Source organism: Clytia hemisphaerica, unplaced genomic scaffold (assembly GCF_902728285.1).
Source record: "Clytia hemisphaerica strain Z4C2 unplaced genomic scaffold, Clytia hemisphaerica genome assembly, whole genome shotgun sequence".
NCBI classification, from domain to species: Eukaryota; Metazoa; Cnidaria; class Hydrozoa; order Leptothecata; family Clytiidae; genus Clytia; species Clytia hemisphaerica.
Genome location: NW_027104390.1, coordinates 2,347,131 through 2,361,467, shown reverse-complemented (window position 1 = coordinate 2,361,467; position 14,337 = coordinate 2,347,131). Strand labels below are relative to the sequence as shown.

Sequence of the window (14,337 nt, the reverse complement as noted above, 5' to 3'; positions counted from 1 at the left end):
TCAATCAACATGAGGAGAAAGTCAATACAATAACGTTCCAATTCTTCCGTTTCTATATTTTAAAACACTGATCTATGTTTAATTCATTTGATAGGTGAATAACATAGAAAAATCAAATCCATGCCACATCATGTTCTCACGTGTTGTATAAAGCACGAGATACACTTTGATTGTTGTATTTATTGTTGTATTTAACATTGAAAATTACCATAAGATTCAAACGGTTTAAGATTGTCTCGTCAAAAGTTGGACGTGCTTCCTTAGCAAAACCCCATTCTAGATTGGGGAGAAATGTATATCTGTGATATCCCATCAAAAAGTTCATCGTCGAAAAACTCACCATTGCCATAGGAGATAAATGCGTCATATTTGATGTTTCTCAAGCATGGCTTTCGAGTTCTCGTTTACATCCTTGTCTCTCATGAGTGTTAACTGAACAAATGTTTTAATAACACTCTCAAGTGTGTTTTCCACCATGAGCTAAAGTGCGTCACATTGCGACGGCCTTGTAGAAGGCCCTGTAGACACTGGAACAGGTATACAGATGAGATGATTTATCCAAAAATGTCATTATTTCATGGTACAGTATTCTACCACTTTTTTAGCTTGTCCATTTTCTCCTGCTCACATAATCAACGGCTTTCAACATTTGAAGCCCAGTCTAGCCCAATTTTGAATAAAATATATATCTCCTTGATTCTTAGCTCGAAAGCGAAATAGTTGTTGACTGAAATTTCTGGGTTTGCATGGAAAAGGAACATTGTAAATTCTAGAGTTCTTTATTTTTAAATTTTTGAAGCCCTTCTTTTCCATATCTACAGCACAAAATAAGTAGCAAGCAACACATGCGAAAAATATTTCATCGTATTTACATAGAAGAAATACCTGGATTCTTTTGGATATTTGTTGTACGAGATTAGTTCAAATCATCTTTTGGAGAGATCCAGTGTGGTTGAAACGCGAAACACACTTGGAAGCATGTTACTCAGTGCAATGAACATATCTTCGGATATTCCCTGTGCAGGAAAAGCAAAAAAAACATGAGAGGAATCACGGGAATCTTTTCAGTGCAATATTATAAAAATCCAATACTGAGGCTCTACTCTTCATACTCTTTTCACTCTGAAATTGTTCTTAATTAATAATTATCAATTATCAATTTCAATTATTATTTTCAGGTCAAAATCCACGCAATTTAGGCTTAGTATACCCAGTTTTCATTTTTTTTGGCACCCTGAAATGCTCGAAATTCAGCAGTTAATAATTTTCTTATTTTTTGAGATTTCGAACCATTCTCATAAAAAAGAAGTTATTTTATTTGAAAACTTATCATCTATGGAATTATAACATGAATTTAATTTGAAACGGCAAGTACCCCCTCCCGCTTGTTAATTCCTCGAAAGTTTTCCAACCCCCTGGACTTTATTAGGACCCCCGTTTATTAATTTTTAAGAATATTTTCAGTTGGATAAAAGAAGTCCCCTTATTTTGCTCCAAAAAGCCTGATTTTAGCCTATGTTTACCTTATTTTTGGGTTTTCAGAAGTACAATTTCAACCCCCCCGGCAATTAGGCCCCCCCCGTTTATTAAAATTTCAAAAATTTTCCAACCCCCCTCCCCCGTTTATTAGGCACCTAAGAGTACTATCTAAGAATCAAAGCCTAAATAGCTTGATGTCGACACTTCCCAAAATGGCTATAAAGTATCACGACAACTGACTATCTTTGAAATGTCAGAAAGAGCACAACTTCGTTCTAAGGCCATGAATCATATTTTGTCTAAACTAACATATTCCCCCCTTAGTCCCCTTAAAACCTTCGCGATACTTTCGTACTTTGGAGTTCTGTAACACATAGCAAACAACTTACCGGAGGGACAACAAATTGAACAGTTTTCGCATCATCACCATCCCAAGATAAACTTTCCATCATAAAACCTGTTTTTAGAAAATGAGAAAATAATTTCGAGGGTCTTTTCTCACTTATTCACACTCTTTCAGCCATTTTTTGCTCTTTTCAGCCTTTTTGATAATTATTTAGACTTAGGGACGTACGAGAATCATGGATTTCCCGACAGCTTAATTCGAAATTAAAATTGATCGGGATACTGGTTGGTTGGAAATTCTCAGACAGATCGATGTTTTAAAAATACCTTTGACACATTTGAAAACCAATTCCGCTCTTTTCATACACCATTGCATTGTTAAATTCTGAATAAAGTAAGGACATGGATTAAAATTCGAAATTGCAATCAAATCTTCACTTTTCTAGAGCAAGCAATGAGCCATTCTATTATATATCCATATAGGGGGTGGACGAACATTTCCAAGGGGTATTGTTTCATTTTTCCAAGGGGTTAAAAGTTATAATATTTCCAGGGGGTAAAAGATTGATTTCAGTTCGTCCACCCTCACTTAAGGAGGGTTTCCACACATTTTCAACATTTGTTTTGACTTGAAAAGTTTCATCCACCCCCTGTATGGTTTTTAATGGAACAGGCCAATAAAAATCGACAGTCATTTCTCATGAGCGTGTATGCAGCATTTCTGCTTCCTAAAAAATGTCTGAAGCTGTCCTTTATTCTTCAAAAATTATGAGCCCTGAATCCAGTGGCCTAAGTGGTTTAACATCTTACACGAAAATGGATTGTACACAGCAAATTAGCGTATGTCCTGGAGATTTTGGTTACTCTAATCATGCAGAATTTTGAGAAAGAAAAATAACATTATTATGAACAGCCCCTAAAATCTCCAGCATTTCCAGAAAGGACAATGACTTTGAAACATATGTCATTCAATTTGCGGTTTTTGAGATAATTGATCATTTTTGCCAAATTTGTAACCCTCCATAAATCTAATTTTCATAGGAAATTGGATTTTCCCATTTCTCCGGATGCTCTACTGTGTACCCAATAAGAATATATTTCCGTTGAGGTTAAGAAAGAAAAAGCTAGATGTTTTCAAGAAAAGTGCAAGAGTTAAACCATCGTCTTGGTTTTACCAGCGTAGTAGTGTAGTGGTCATCGTTCTTGACTTCCGTGGAGGTCAGGGTTTCCCACTCGGTGCTACGATTCACTTGGCAAGTGAATGTACCTCGGCCATACTATGTAAGGGGAATAGGGTACCATCACTCTGATACAAGAGTATGGGGAGATATGCCGGACATTGAATGTGGTGTGGTGATGGTACTCATATGTTCAGTACCTGCGAGAACGCAATGTTCTTCCGTACTGCGCGAATATCGTCATGATACAGCACGGATCTGATGTGTCGCGAGCACAGAGTACAATGTCCATAGTGCGGAAAGGGGTCTGATCCCCCCTTCTTAAATGAACCCCCCTTCTTGGCATCCCCCAACCTTTAAAAATGCCTATCCCCCAAGGGTTTCGGGCTAAATTTTTTATGGTAAAAATAAAGAACTTCCTTTCATGCAGACCAAATTTCATAACAGTGCTGGAAATAATCTACAATATATGTAAGCCCCCCCTTCTTAAACGACCCCCCCTCCTTGCTATCCCCCCCTTTTAGTGAACATTTCTGACCCCCCCCTTCTTCACTTTTTTGGAAGGTGTCATCCCCCCTTAAGAATAGGGGGTCCGAACTATGATGTCTGGTAAGCACTGTGATTTCCCTATCTAGGGGTAGGAAACTATCCCAAGATAGGATCCGGTTCGATTATATCGGAGGGTCCGCTATCTTTAAATTCAAGACAAATCTGACCCTCGAAAATTGAATTAAAAAGAGAATGTAGATTACCTCTCCCATTTCATGGACCAACAAAAGCGGAATAGCCAGATTGGTGATATTGTATCTAGATGCTGCCAACATGATATTCCGAACACCAATCATGATAGGATGACGCGAATTGATGGTCATTGCAGATAGATTGTCGTCAGTCACCAAGTGAAAGACTGCATGCACTTCAGCCAAATTCGAATGCTTGGTTAGGTAAAAATCACCTGATATAGTAAAGATGAAATGTTGTTCAAGATAAAGGTTCTCACATAACCAGTAAGTGTTAAACATGAAACTTGCTATATTCTGCTTCTTTAGAATTAAAAACTATAAGCTTTTTTATCACTGGTCTTAATAAACCCTTACCCTCGTGGGCAAAGCTATATCCACTATTTTTGATCCGAGTTTTTTAAAGTAGTCATTACAGTATTAAGCTTTACCTGATTCATTCAACAGCGCTACGCCACATACAAGTGTTTTTAAGGAAAAGTACGTATACGATGCATTACACCGTCGCTATAGTGTAGTGCGTACCATTAGGGTACCACTTTCTAAAAACCTCCGATAAAACATTTTGCTTGATAAGCTGCCCTGAGGGTTTATATAGAGTCCAGTGTTCTATAACCAAAGGCTTCTGGAAACCACTGTTAAATAATCGAAGTCTAACGTAGTAACTACACAGAATCTTCCAGAGGAATGTAACTAAAAAAGTACCTGTCTGTAGAAGTTTATTGGTCGTTTCGTTTTGTTTGGAACGTGACAAGGAGCTGGTCCTCAAAGTACGTGCACGTGATCGTTGCTGTGATAATGTTTGTTCAATCAAGCATCTCTGTTGCTCGAAACTTGGAAAGTGAAAATCCGTTGTCTCTTGGACAATGTTCTCAAACTCTGTAAAGGGAAAAAATTTCTACAATGTTTCTTGTAGGGAGTTTTTTTTTCTAAAGCAGAAGCTCTTTAATAAAAAGAGCAATTTCATGAGAAAAAAGATGCAAAGTCAATGGCAAAACTAAGAAGAAAAAAACGAAAAACAACTTTAAAGGTTTTATTTTTACATAATTGTCCCCATTTCATACCAGGCACATGTTTTATATCAGGACAGTGTCTACCTATAGTTACATTGTGCTGAATTCCTCTTTTAGACCAATCTTGCTCCACATCCGTGTCAATTAAATATCAAAAAGCTTTAAATTAAAATTGATGAGTAAGCAAACGATATCACTCTTACTTAAAATCAAAACCTTAAAGTCCCTAAAATCTATTGATTATTACAAAAAAATGTCCATTCATGATATTCATGACGTAATGTTTTTCTACGGAAAGACCCCAGTTTTTGCCAGTAGTGGCAAATATTATGCAACTTTTGTCTAGTTTAAATTTGCCACTACTGGCTAAAACCGGGGTATTTCCGTAGAAACATTACGTCATGATTATCATGAATAAGAAGCACTTACTTTTCTTGAGCCCCATGGAAGCATTCAGCCGATCGTCCACCAAGAACACCATAGCCGATAAATTCTCAGAATATAAACTCATCGACGTTTGAAGACGTTGTGGTTGAGGAACCATGTTCCCTCTATAAATGAAATAAATAAATGATTTTTAATTTCATCAACTTTCAATAGAAAGTAGTTTTCTGAAATAATGTGGCAGGTACTAACAAGAATTTCACAAGTGCATTGCTTATAAAGAGAGGAGTTAACAGTTCTAAAAATAAGCTAGACACGCAGTGGCTTTCAAAATCTCTACAGCCAGGTTCCTAAAAGGTCCGTAGGGGGGAGGGTTGAGTGTAAAAATCAGTATGTCAACAGAAGAGAAATGAAACACGTACCCAATGAAAGAGGTTTTGCAATGACAATAATCTAAGATGTCACGTGATACTAATCGAATGTTATGCATCGTTTTCATCTGGTTACCTAGGTGAGAGCGAAATAAGATTTTCACATTTCCATTTAGAGGGCCATAATTTACTTGCTTTGAAGGGTCTAGCCTCCAAAAGTAAGTAGAAACCAATCACCAAAGAAATCATAAAGATACTAAGACCGTAAGTGTGACCTTTTCCTAAAATTAATATTAAAATGCAATTAAATTGTTGAAAACTAATCTGAAGGTGTAAGAAAGCTAAGGAGCGCGGAAATTACTAATCAGAGGTTGTCTTTCGGCTCCCCCCCCAAAATATCGGCCGCTCGGGAGGGGGTAGCTGCGGTGGCATTGCTATTGACATTGAAACCACAGACATAGTGGTGTTTTTAAAGAAAACCTTGATGTAGCACCTTTTATATTTACACTAAAATATGTATAGCACATGATGATAAAATGATCAAGGGAATGAGATGAAAAGGTAAAACAATCAAAATCGCTACCACATTCCTAATTTCTTAACTTCTTCGCTGTCAACAAGGGGTCAAGAGATCAAAAACTGTTGAATAGGACTATGAAACTGGCCGTCAAAACCTGCAGTTCAGAAAGTCGATAGGTTCAAATCCTTGAACCAGTTTCAATTTCAAAATAATCCTCCTACAAGGATGGTCGAGTAGTAGGGTCTAAGGGTCTTCGTTTTTCTCCTTTGTTGTTTACCAGGTTAATCTTTGAAAGTGCCATTCAACAAGTTGGTTTTTGGGGTCAAACTTCACGCTACTCTTCTGTTAAGTATCTTACAGAACAAATAGGTATAAAAGATGTAAAAATGAAATTTTAAAATCATCTACAGCTTAAACAACTCAAGTCAAAGCTAGAAGATCATTGAAGCCTCGTCTTTAAACCGTCGAAATATCAGCAAAAATGGCTCAACGAGAAACAGGATCGAAATATGCCATCAAACTTAAACCAAACTTTGATCATCCAAAATGGATCAATAGACATAGATTTATGTTCAACTTTTTGGACATCAACGGTAACGGAAAAATCACTTTAGATGAGATTGTCTCCAAAGCTTCAGATGATATCTGCGCCAAATTGAACGCAACACCAGAACAAACACAACGTCATCAAGATGCTGTTGAAGCTTTCTTTAAAGCCATTGGTATGGATTACGGCAAAGAAGTTGAATTCCCAGAATTCCTTGAAGGGTGGAAACGACTTGCTACCAACGATTTGAAGTTATGGTCTCAAAACAAGACCACTTTGATTCGCCGCTGGGGAGATGTTGTTTTCGACATTTTCGATAAAGATGGAAGCGGTACAATCAGTTTGGACGAATGGAAAGCTTATGGAAGAGTCTCCGGAATCTGTGCATCAGACGCAGACGCCGAGCAGACCTTCAAACATTGCGATTTGGACAACAGTGGCAAACTTGATGTTGATGAGATGACCAGACAACATTTAGGATTCTGGTACACCTTGGATCCACAAGCTGATGGTCTTTATGGAAATTTCGTTCCTTAAAATATTCTTGTACTGAATGAACTTTATTTAATATTATCCTGTGTGGGCTACATTTCATAGGACCCGTTTTCTAAACAAATTAAATACATTAATATCATTAAGACGTCAATATTTCGTCCAAGTTTTATTTCTACACTTCGTTATCAAGTTAAATAAATTTCAAGCAGTAGCGTGATGGCAGGGAAGGCCAACTACCCCCCCCCCTCCAGCACCCGAAAGACAAGGGTTGGAAAAAAAGGCGTCTCTTATTAATTTTGGCCACTTTGCTTTTTTACACTTAAGCCAAAATTAGAAAAAAATACCACAAAACGTTCGTGCTCGCTTCGTTCGTGTGAATTTTACTTTTAAAAGAGACCGCCAAAATCACAACTTTTAAAACCTGCCTCCCCAGCTTTCATCATCATCATCCTTCGACCTAGGTCTTTAAAGACCTAGATCGAAAAAAGACCTAGGTCGGAAACATACAATAACCCTCCCTCCACAGCTCACGGTCGACCATCGCTGTCTCCAGTTCTCCTAACTCAAGCCCTGTTGTTCTTTTCAAAATATCTAAAAAGGCATAGTTCGGAAGGGGGTCACTACCCCCCCCCTACCCTAGAGCTGCCCCCCCTACCCTAGGTTCTTCCCCCTTTTAAAATTTGATGCTACCCCCCTCAAAATTTTAAAATCCTACAAAAGAAAATAGAACACACTGCATTGCGTAAAAAATAGAATCATTTTGAATCGAATGTTTCAAACATACTAAACAATTAATAAAGAAGACGTTGCATTGTAAATTAAAAATAAAACTTCTAATTTGGGAAAACACAAAAAAAACATACCACTGACATCTTACCCCCCCTTTCTAGATGAACCCCCCCCCCCTTTCTAAAAACTTCCCCCTTTCTAGAAAAAATTCTCTTACCCCCCCCCCTTTATAAAGGGGGGGGGGGGGTGCGAACTATGAAAGGTATGTTTTTCAGCTTTGATCCAAGGCCTATTAGTAATTATCTGAAATAAATATTCAATGAAGTAGTAGAACAAAGTAAAAATCAATTTTAATCGGAAAATGTCACGACTCGGTTTTAGAATATCCTTTTAACAAACTTTGAAACTATCTTTTAATTTTTGAAATCTTTCGATATTATCAATATTTCGAGATATCACTTTAAAAGACTACACTTCAAAATTATGATTGAGAATCTACGAATACCTTTCCAACATCATGATAAATATAGAAATGAGTTTTACCTAGGTGAATAGTAAAACTTTCTTCCATCATTGTTTCCTGGAGCTGTATTGAATCAAATGTTCCTGTCACGTAACTTTCCATTGAAGGTGACCTTGTCGTCCTGGTAACCACATCATCATTATTTGAATTAACGCTGATGTCAGCAGTACTTCGTTCGTGAACGTTCATTACCCATTCTTTGTATTCTCGTTTTTGTTTTTCTTGTAATTCAGATATGGCACTTGACCAGTAAATTTCTTGCATCTAAAAAATAAAGGCTTAGATAAATAAATATTTGTTCCGAAATTCTTAACAAATTAAAGTTAAATCATTCCATCTATTGATCTTGAAAAAGTAAAGCTAAAAATGAACAAAAGGTTTTAAAACCCTGCATATAAAGTGTAACAGTATTAGAGTGGAAGATAATTCCCTATGGGAATTCGCAGAGTGAGGAGTACAGGAAGAAACCCATAACAAAACATAACTCAGTGAAGAAGATACCACAGACATCATATTCCTTTACACACCAGATAGGCTAACTACTCACAGATTTCCCGTGGTAGTGTGTCTAGTTGTTAAGTCGACTAGTTCTATTTTACCTTAGATTTTCGAATGTTCGAATGTTTAAACCATTCGAATCGCTTTTTTGACGACCATAATTGAAAACAAGATGGCGGACTAGACAGCTCTAAACCTGTACACGTTTCCTATATACGGTTAGCCTGATCCAGTCAAGCAGTTAGAGATCAGTGGAAGATACATATGAAGGTCTATCAACTTTACCTGTGAATTTTCCAGTTGACGTGCTGCCATTTGGTTGATATCTTCGTCAGTGGTAAGATAACCAACGTTCGCGATCGCCTCTTCCATTTCTGCTACATGTCTGAAATGTAAAGACAGAATAAACTTTAAAGATCAAATACTGTTTCACAAACTTTTTAGCCAAATTTTTATACACGTCCTATGATTGTTGTTAGATGAGAGGATGTACTTATACTATGCACTGTATAACAACGTGATAGAAGTAGACAACTTAGGTCATCCCCTCTTTGGTCATTCGAGAAAGATTTCCCACTATACGGCATTGATCCCTTATCAGCATAACAACTACGGGGCGACCGTAGCTTTTGATAAAGTCCAAAAAACACGTCAAAAATGGGGTAAGTTTGCCTTTCCTCTTTAAAGTGACAAAAGAATTCATTACAAGTTCACATAATTCTGGACACAGTTAGCCATTAAACCCACCCGCTATAAACAACACATAGACCTACGTATTTGTCAAATCTTTGAGCGCTTGATCTCTTTGTTTAACCATATCTTTCATGGTAACGGCGTAAGTATGTTCGAGCTGCAAAAGAGATTCCAAAGCTGGTGAATGGATCAAATCGTGGTAAATATCTGACCAAGCAGAATCGATAGTAAAACTCTTTGACCGTCTCTTCTCAAATACATCATCGGAAAGGACTTTACTCCATTCATGCAGTTGTTTTTCACGGTAGCCATCTTGTTTCAATGCGTCAAGCATCTTGGTATGGATTGTGTTGGTGTATTCTTTCTCCTTTTGTGTGACGAACGAATTCAAAGCACGATACAGGTCTGAGTATGGAAAAACAGAAACTTATGCACCTTAATCCAGGTAATTTTCGTGCACTTTTTAATTTCACGTACCTCTTAAAATAGGCTCTTCCTGCACCTTTTTACTGTCGCGCGTCTATTAACTTCTGGGATAAATAAATGAGAGCTTTTAGTGTGCATTTCAGCTAGATTTCATATCCCAAAGGCATTTCTTTTTGTTGAAAGAGCCCTAAGACGGGATTTCTACTCATTGAGAACGATTATGCTTTTTTGGCGCAAGAGCGCGAAAATAAGCTGTTGCGCTCGAAAATTAATGGGTATCAATATCAACTACATCAACATATTAAGGTGATCTTTAAGTTCGATTTTAGCAGGTTCGAAGGACGTTAAATGCCTTTACCTGTGAGCTTGTCTTTGCCCAGTTATTTCAACAGTTGACGTCACTCTACCATGGTTAACTCTACGTTAATAAGGGATTTTGGTATTACAAAGGTGCTCAAAGAGAGAAGTTACGCTCGAGTTTAAGTCTTTTTTTTTAAATCAGTATGGATTTTTTCCCATGAAATATGACGACAAAAATCATTTTGACGAACCAAATTGTAAAGGAAATTATAGCAATAAATAATAATAGTTATACAAATATCCCTTCCGCCAAACTCACTCTCGGGAAAAACGTTTTTATTACCTACCATTGTGAACATAGCATGGTACATTGTGCGATGCAATAATCCTGTACATAAGTTCCCGTGTAGATTCTTTCATGGGTAACGTGAAGGGGATTCGGAGCACACATTTCTCTTGTTGCAATGTACAGGTGTACACGAACTCGTGACTTTCCTTTGGACAGTTGACAGTTTCACCCCATTCTAAAACATTTTCTTCACTGTTTCCATTGGTTGAAATATCCATGGTTTTGAGTGTAATCTAAAGGGCTGGAAAAATACGTAAAAAATGATTTGCTCGTCTTTTGTAACAGAAATTTAGAAAAAAGGTTATATCCTTGAACTTTACTTTGCTTAAGATACCTCTTGCATAGCTTTACGTGTTTGTGAGAGGATTGTCTCCAACTCGTCCGAAACTTCATTCTCATCAGGTAATTCTTACAGTAGTCAGTGATTGAGAGATCGAAAGAAAGTGACTTACTTCACTAATTGATTAGGCCCAGGGCGACACCACTTATAAGCGAAATGCAGAAAAAGCCTTTAGGAAATGGAGGGAGAGATTGCGAGAAGTTTAGACGCAAAACGAACGATGGTTAAAATATTGATAATGATTATAAAGTATACCTTCAAAGGGTCAATTAAGAAGGTCAATACTATTGTATCTTCTGTTACTGTCACTTTTTCATATTTTTTACATTTATTTCACACTAAAAATAAAAAAAAGAAAGAAAACATTGTTTGCAGTACATCGATAGAATTCTGTAAATGTTATAAACATCAGGCTACGGGTCAATTTCATAAGAAAATTCCGATCGTTGCAAGGATAGAAATAGAGGTTGAGATACAACTATTTAAATAGCCGCGTCTGAGATATATGTGGAAAAACAACCCCGAATCTTCATAGACATCGTGGATAATCTCTTTATCAGAAGCTCTCATCGAGTTCAATAGTCAGGATTTATCATTCAGAGAGAATAAATTTTGTCACCTAATCAGATATTATGTAGGTTTCATAAGCACCAGGAAAAGAAATACAAAAAGGTGGCAAAAGGTATTTTCTTTATTTTTCTATAATTTTTAAAAATCCATATAAACAATACAGATAAGATTGATTCAGATAAAAGAACAATAAAAATTATTAACCAAAAATACTACTAATAAATTATACATTGTGCGAAATTTCAGTGGTATCTTTAAAAGAAAAAGACAAATTTGTGGGTGTGTTAGAATTATTTTACAGTTTTTAATGAGAAATTCTTTTTTGTAGGGTGACAGACTTTCGAGTTTTTAGCGTTTGGAGAGGAGTTCAAAATATTCACGAGCGATGATCAATCTTTGGATTTGTGATGTTCCTTCGTAAATCTAGAAAGAAGAAAGAAGATAAATCATATAGTAATACCAAAGTTGACAAAAGAAAAAGATTACGGAGTAAAGGTGTCTCCGTAGTAAAAATCACTTTAAACCCTAAATTTTGTATTTACATTATGAAGTACAAGAATAGTAGTAACTAGCTTCATATAGACCATGTAGGCAGTCTTTCAATGATGGCCAAGCAAAATAATTTGATCGGAGTTTTGTTATGGGCTCTTTGCGGGTACAACTTAAGAAAAACTCCGATCAAAGATGGTGGATATATGTATTAGTGGTAGTAACCTGGTAAATCTTGGCGTCTCTCATCAATTTTTCTGCTGGGTATTCTGAATTAAAGCCGTTACCACCGAAGATCTAAAACAAAATATGATTTTCATTTCATATCAAAACAAGAGACAGGGAAGATACAGAGAAAATGAAGGTAAGCTCTGTTTCGAGACAATTATTATCGATGTCAAATGAATACCAAGGTAATGCAATGAAGCAGACTATTTAAATAAAAGCTAAGAGTGACACAACTAAATCTTGATAAAAGGATCTTAAAATTACCTGCACACAATCTGTTGCACTTTTGTTAGCAATATCTGATGCAAAAGATTTAGCGATAGATGCATAGTATGTGTTCCTTCGTCCCTGAATTAAAAATATGTTAACGAATTTGTCTCTGGGTTGGTATCTTATTCACGAGGCCGAGGGTAGGTTGAGCTATAAATCTTTACCAAAATCAAAAATAAGATGACTTTCTCACACTGCTCGTACAAATTACTGGAAAACTATATATCATACACACCTGATCCAAGTCCCATGCAGCTTTACGAACCATCAACCTTGAAAGTTCAATTCCAATAGCCATTTCCGCCAACATGAATGAAACAGCTTGGTGGTTTGCGATTTGTGTACCAAAAGTCTTTCTTTGTAATGAGTATTGGGCAGCTTCGTCTAAAGCACGTTGAGCGAGACCAACAGCTGATGAAGCGACCCCGGGTCTTGTTTTATCGAAAGCACCCATAGCATATTTGAAGCCAGCTCCAACTTTGCCAAGAACGTTCTAAGAAAGAACAGTAATGCATCATTGTTTAAAGAAAACGTCAGCTGCTGACAGAGAAAAACCCACACTTTGACATCATCCAACTTCTATTTGAGGAAATTTTTCAGAAAATGAATTTTCAATAATCGTCAAATAAAGTGATTTTTTACTGATAAATTTTTAATTAAAATATCAGCTTCAAGTGCTGATACAAGCTTCAAGTGCTGTGATGAGAAACTGGACACTTGTTAAGACTTAAGACGAGGATGGATATAAACAAAACACTTACTTTATCTGACAAACGAACATCTTCAAATGTGACCCCACGAGTATCAGAACAACGCTGACCCATATTCCACTCCTTCATTTAAAAGAAAAATATTAATCACTGTAAAGCTAGTATAAAAATGAAAGGTGGAAGTCTACATATATTATAATCATGTAGAAACAATGGAACAAAAAAAGCGAATTCTCGTCATCGTTTACGTAATTTATCAGTATAAAGTGAGGTCAATTTATAAAAGACGCCGAAAACACAATAAGGAACAGCTTTATTTTTAATTTTACCAATTTGCTGCAGTACAAGGGTTTTATCAATTACAGAACGTATACTAATTATTTCTTGATGTTGAGTACAGATGATTAATGTAAGAATAAAGTATTCCTTTACCTTGCGCCCGATTATAACTCCAGGTGTATCAGCTTCGACGATGAACCCAGTAAACGCCTCACCAGTCTTAGCTTTTGGGTTTGGGTCAGTGCGAGCCAAAACAAAAAACCTGAAAATTGTAGAAGTGAAATATTGATTCAATAAAAATTTAATCTATATTGAATTATTTCTTATATTAATTCTCAAGTGAAAATGAAACAAACGCTGGCTGCTAATGTGTAGGTATGGCAGACATTAAATCATGCTCATTCACATATTTTCACCAATATCAACGATAAACAACTAAATATCTATCACAAATCTGGATAAAACCATCATAGGGGCACCTCAAACCTCCCATGATCCAGTTGCATAGCCATAGTGAATAATCAGAATCTGCTTAGAGAATGGGAATGCTTTTTTGGGTATTATATCAAAATACCTTTTCATGAAATCTTCTTAACCACTGTATTGATACAAGAAAAAATTGTTATCTGTGAGAAAAACTCTCGTTGGAAGAAAAGAAAACAAAGCTTACCAATTGGCTACTCCAGCACCAGTGATCCACATCTTATTTCCATTTATGACCCACTAGAAAAATTAAGCCAAAACTTTGAATGGTATTAACAACCAGTAGTAACTAGCAATAATTAACTAATTTTAGGAATTAAAGGAGTTTGAGCATAAATGTCAAGAAATCATGGATATGCTATTCAGAAGTGTCAAAGC

General features: G+C 36.4%; 3 protein-coding genes across 4 annotated transcripts in view; 1 reads left to right on the top strand and 2 right to left on the bottom strand.

Annotated features, from left to right (window-relative positions):
* Window positions 1–795: 795 nt before the first annotated feature.
* LOC136819675 (FERRY endosomal RAB5 effector complex subunit 3-like) lies at window positions 796–11,270 on the bottom strand. Of its 2 annotated transcripts, none has more exons than XM_067075919.1 (12): window positions 11,186–11,270; window positions 10,589–10,831; window positions 9,596–9,920; window positions 9,108–9,207; window positions 8,345–8,588; window positions 5,562–5,646; window positions 5,185–5,306; window positions 4,448–4,621; window positions 3,755–3,957; window positions 2,152–2,209; window positions 1,869–1,936; window positions 796–1,016 (listed from the first exon to the last, which is right to left on the bottom strand). In XM_067075919.1, exons 2-12 carry the CDS (start codon window positions 10,806–10,808, stop codon window positions 927–929), a joined length of 1,689 nt encoding a protein of 562 aa, XP_066932020.1. In that variant the 5' UTR covers window positions 10,809–10,831; window positions 11,186–11,270; the 3' UTR covers window positions 796–926. The 2 variants fall into 2 exon arrangements, with proteins under 2 accessions (XP_066932020.1, XP_066932019.1); XM_067075918.1 differs by having other exon boundaries at window positions 841–1,016; window positions 5,562–5,650; window positions 8,349–8,588.
* LOC136819676 (clytin-like) lies at window positions 6,462–7,223 on the top strand. Its single transcript, XM_067075920.1, has one exon. The coding sequence runs from the start codon at window positions 6,512–6,514 to the stop codon at window positions 7,112–7,114; it is 603 nt and encodes a 200-aa protein (XP_066932021.1). The 5' UTR covers window positions 6,462–6,511; the 3' UTR covers window positions 7,115–7,223.
* Window positions 11,271–11,603: 333 nt separating the features above from the next.
* The window catches only part of LOC136819718 (medium-chain specific acyl-CoA dehydrogenase, mitochondrial-like), a gene marked incomplete in the record, with an annotated part of 5,444 nt that continues 2,710 nt past the window's right edge, over window positions 11,604–14,337 (bottom strand). Inside the window, 7 exon segments of the mRNA XM_067075963.1 lie at window positions 11,604–11,923; window positions 12,215–12,286; window positions 12,482–12,565; window positions 12,723–12,980; window positions 13,249–13,320; window positions 13,630–13,738; window positions 14,147–14,199. Coding sequence (XP_066932064.1) covers window positions 11,849–11,923; window positions 12,215–12,286; window positions 12,482–12,565; window positions 12,723–12,980; window positions 13,249–13,320; window positions 13,630–13,738; window positions 14,147–14,199 — 723 coding nt within the window.

What these genes read in the sequence shown, in the direction of transcription:
- LOC136819675 (XM_067075919.1), bottom strand. Translation starts at nt 10,808, where the DNA reads ATGGATATTTCAACCAATGGAAACAGTGAAGAAAATGTTTTAGAATGG. An exon ending in CTCAAAGATTTGACAAATAC is followed by an intron (nt 9,208 to 9,595) that starts GTAGGTCTATGT and finishes TTTACATTTCAG; the next exon opens with ACATGTAGCAGAAATGGAAG. An exon ending in TTCAATTTGTTGTCCCTCCG is followed by an intron (nt 1,017 to 1,868) that starts GTAAGTTGTTTG and finishes TTTCCTGCACAG; the next exon opens with GGAATATCCGAAGATATGTT.
- LOC136819676 (XM_067075920.1), top strand. Translation starts at nt 6,512, where the DNA reads ATGGCTCAACGAGAAACAGGATCGAAATATGCCATCAAACTTAAACCA.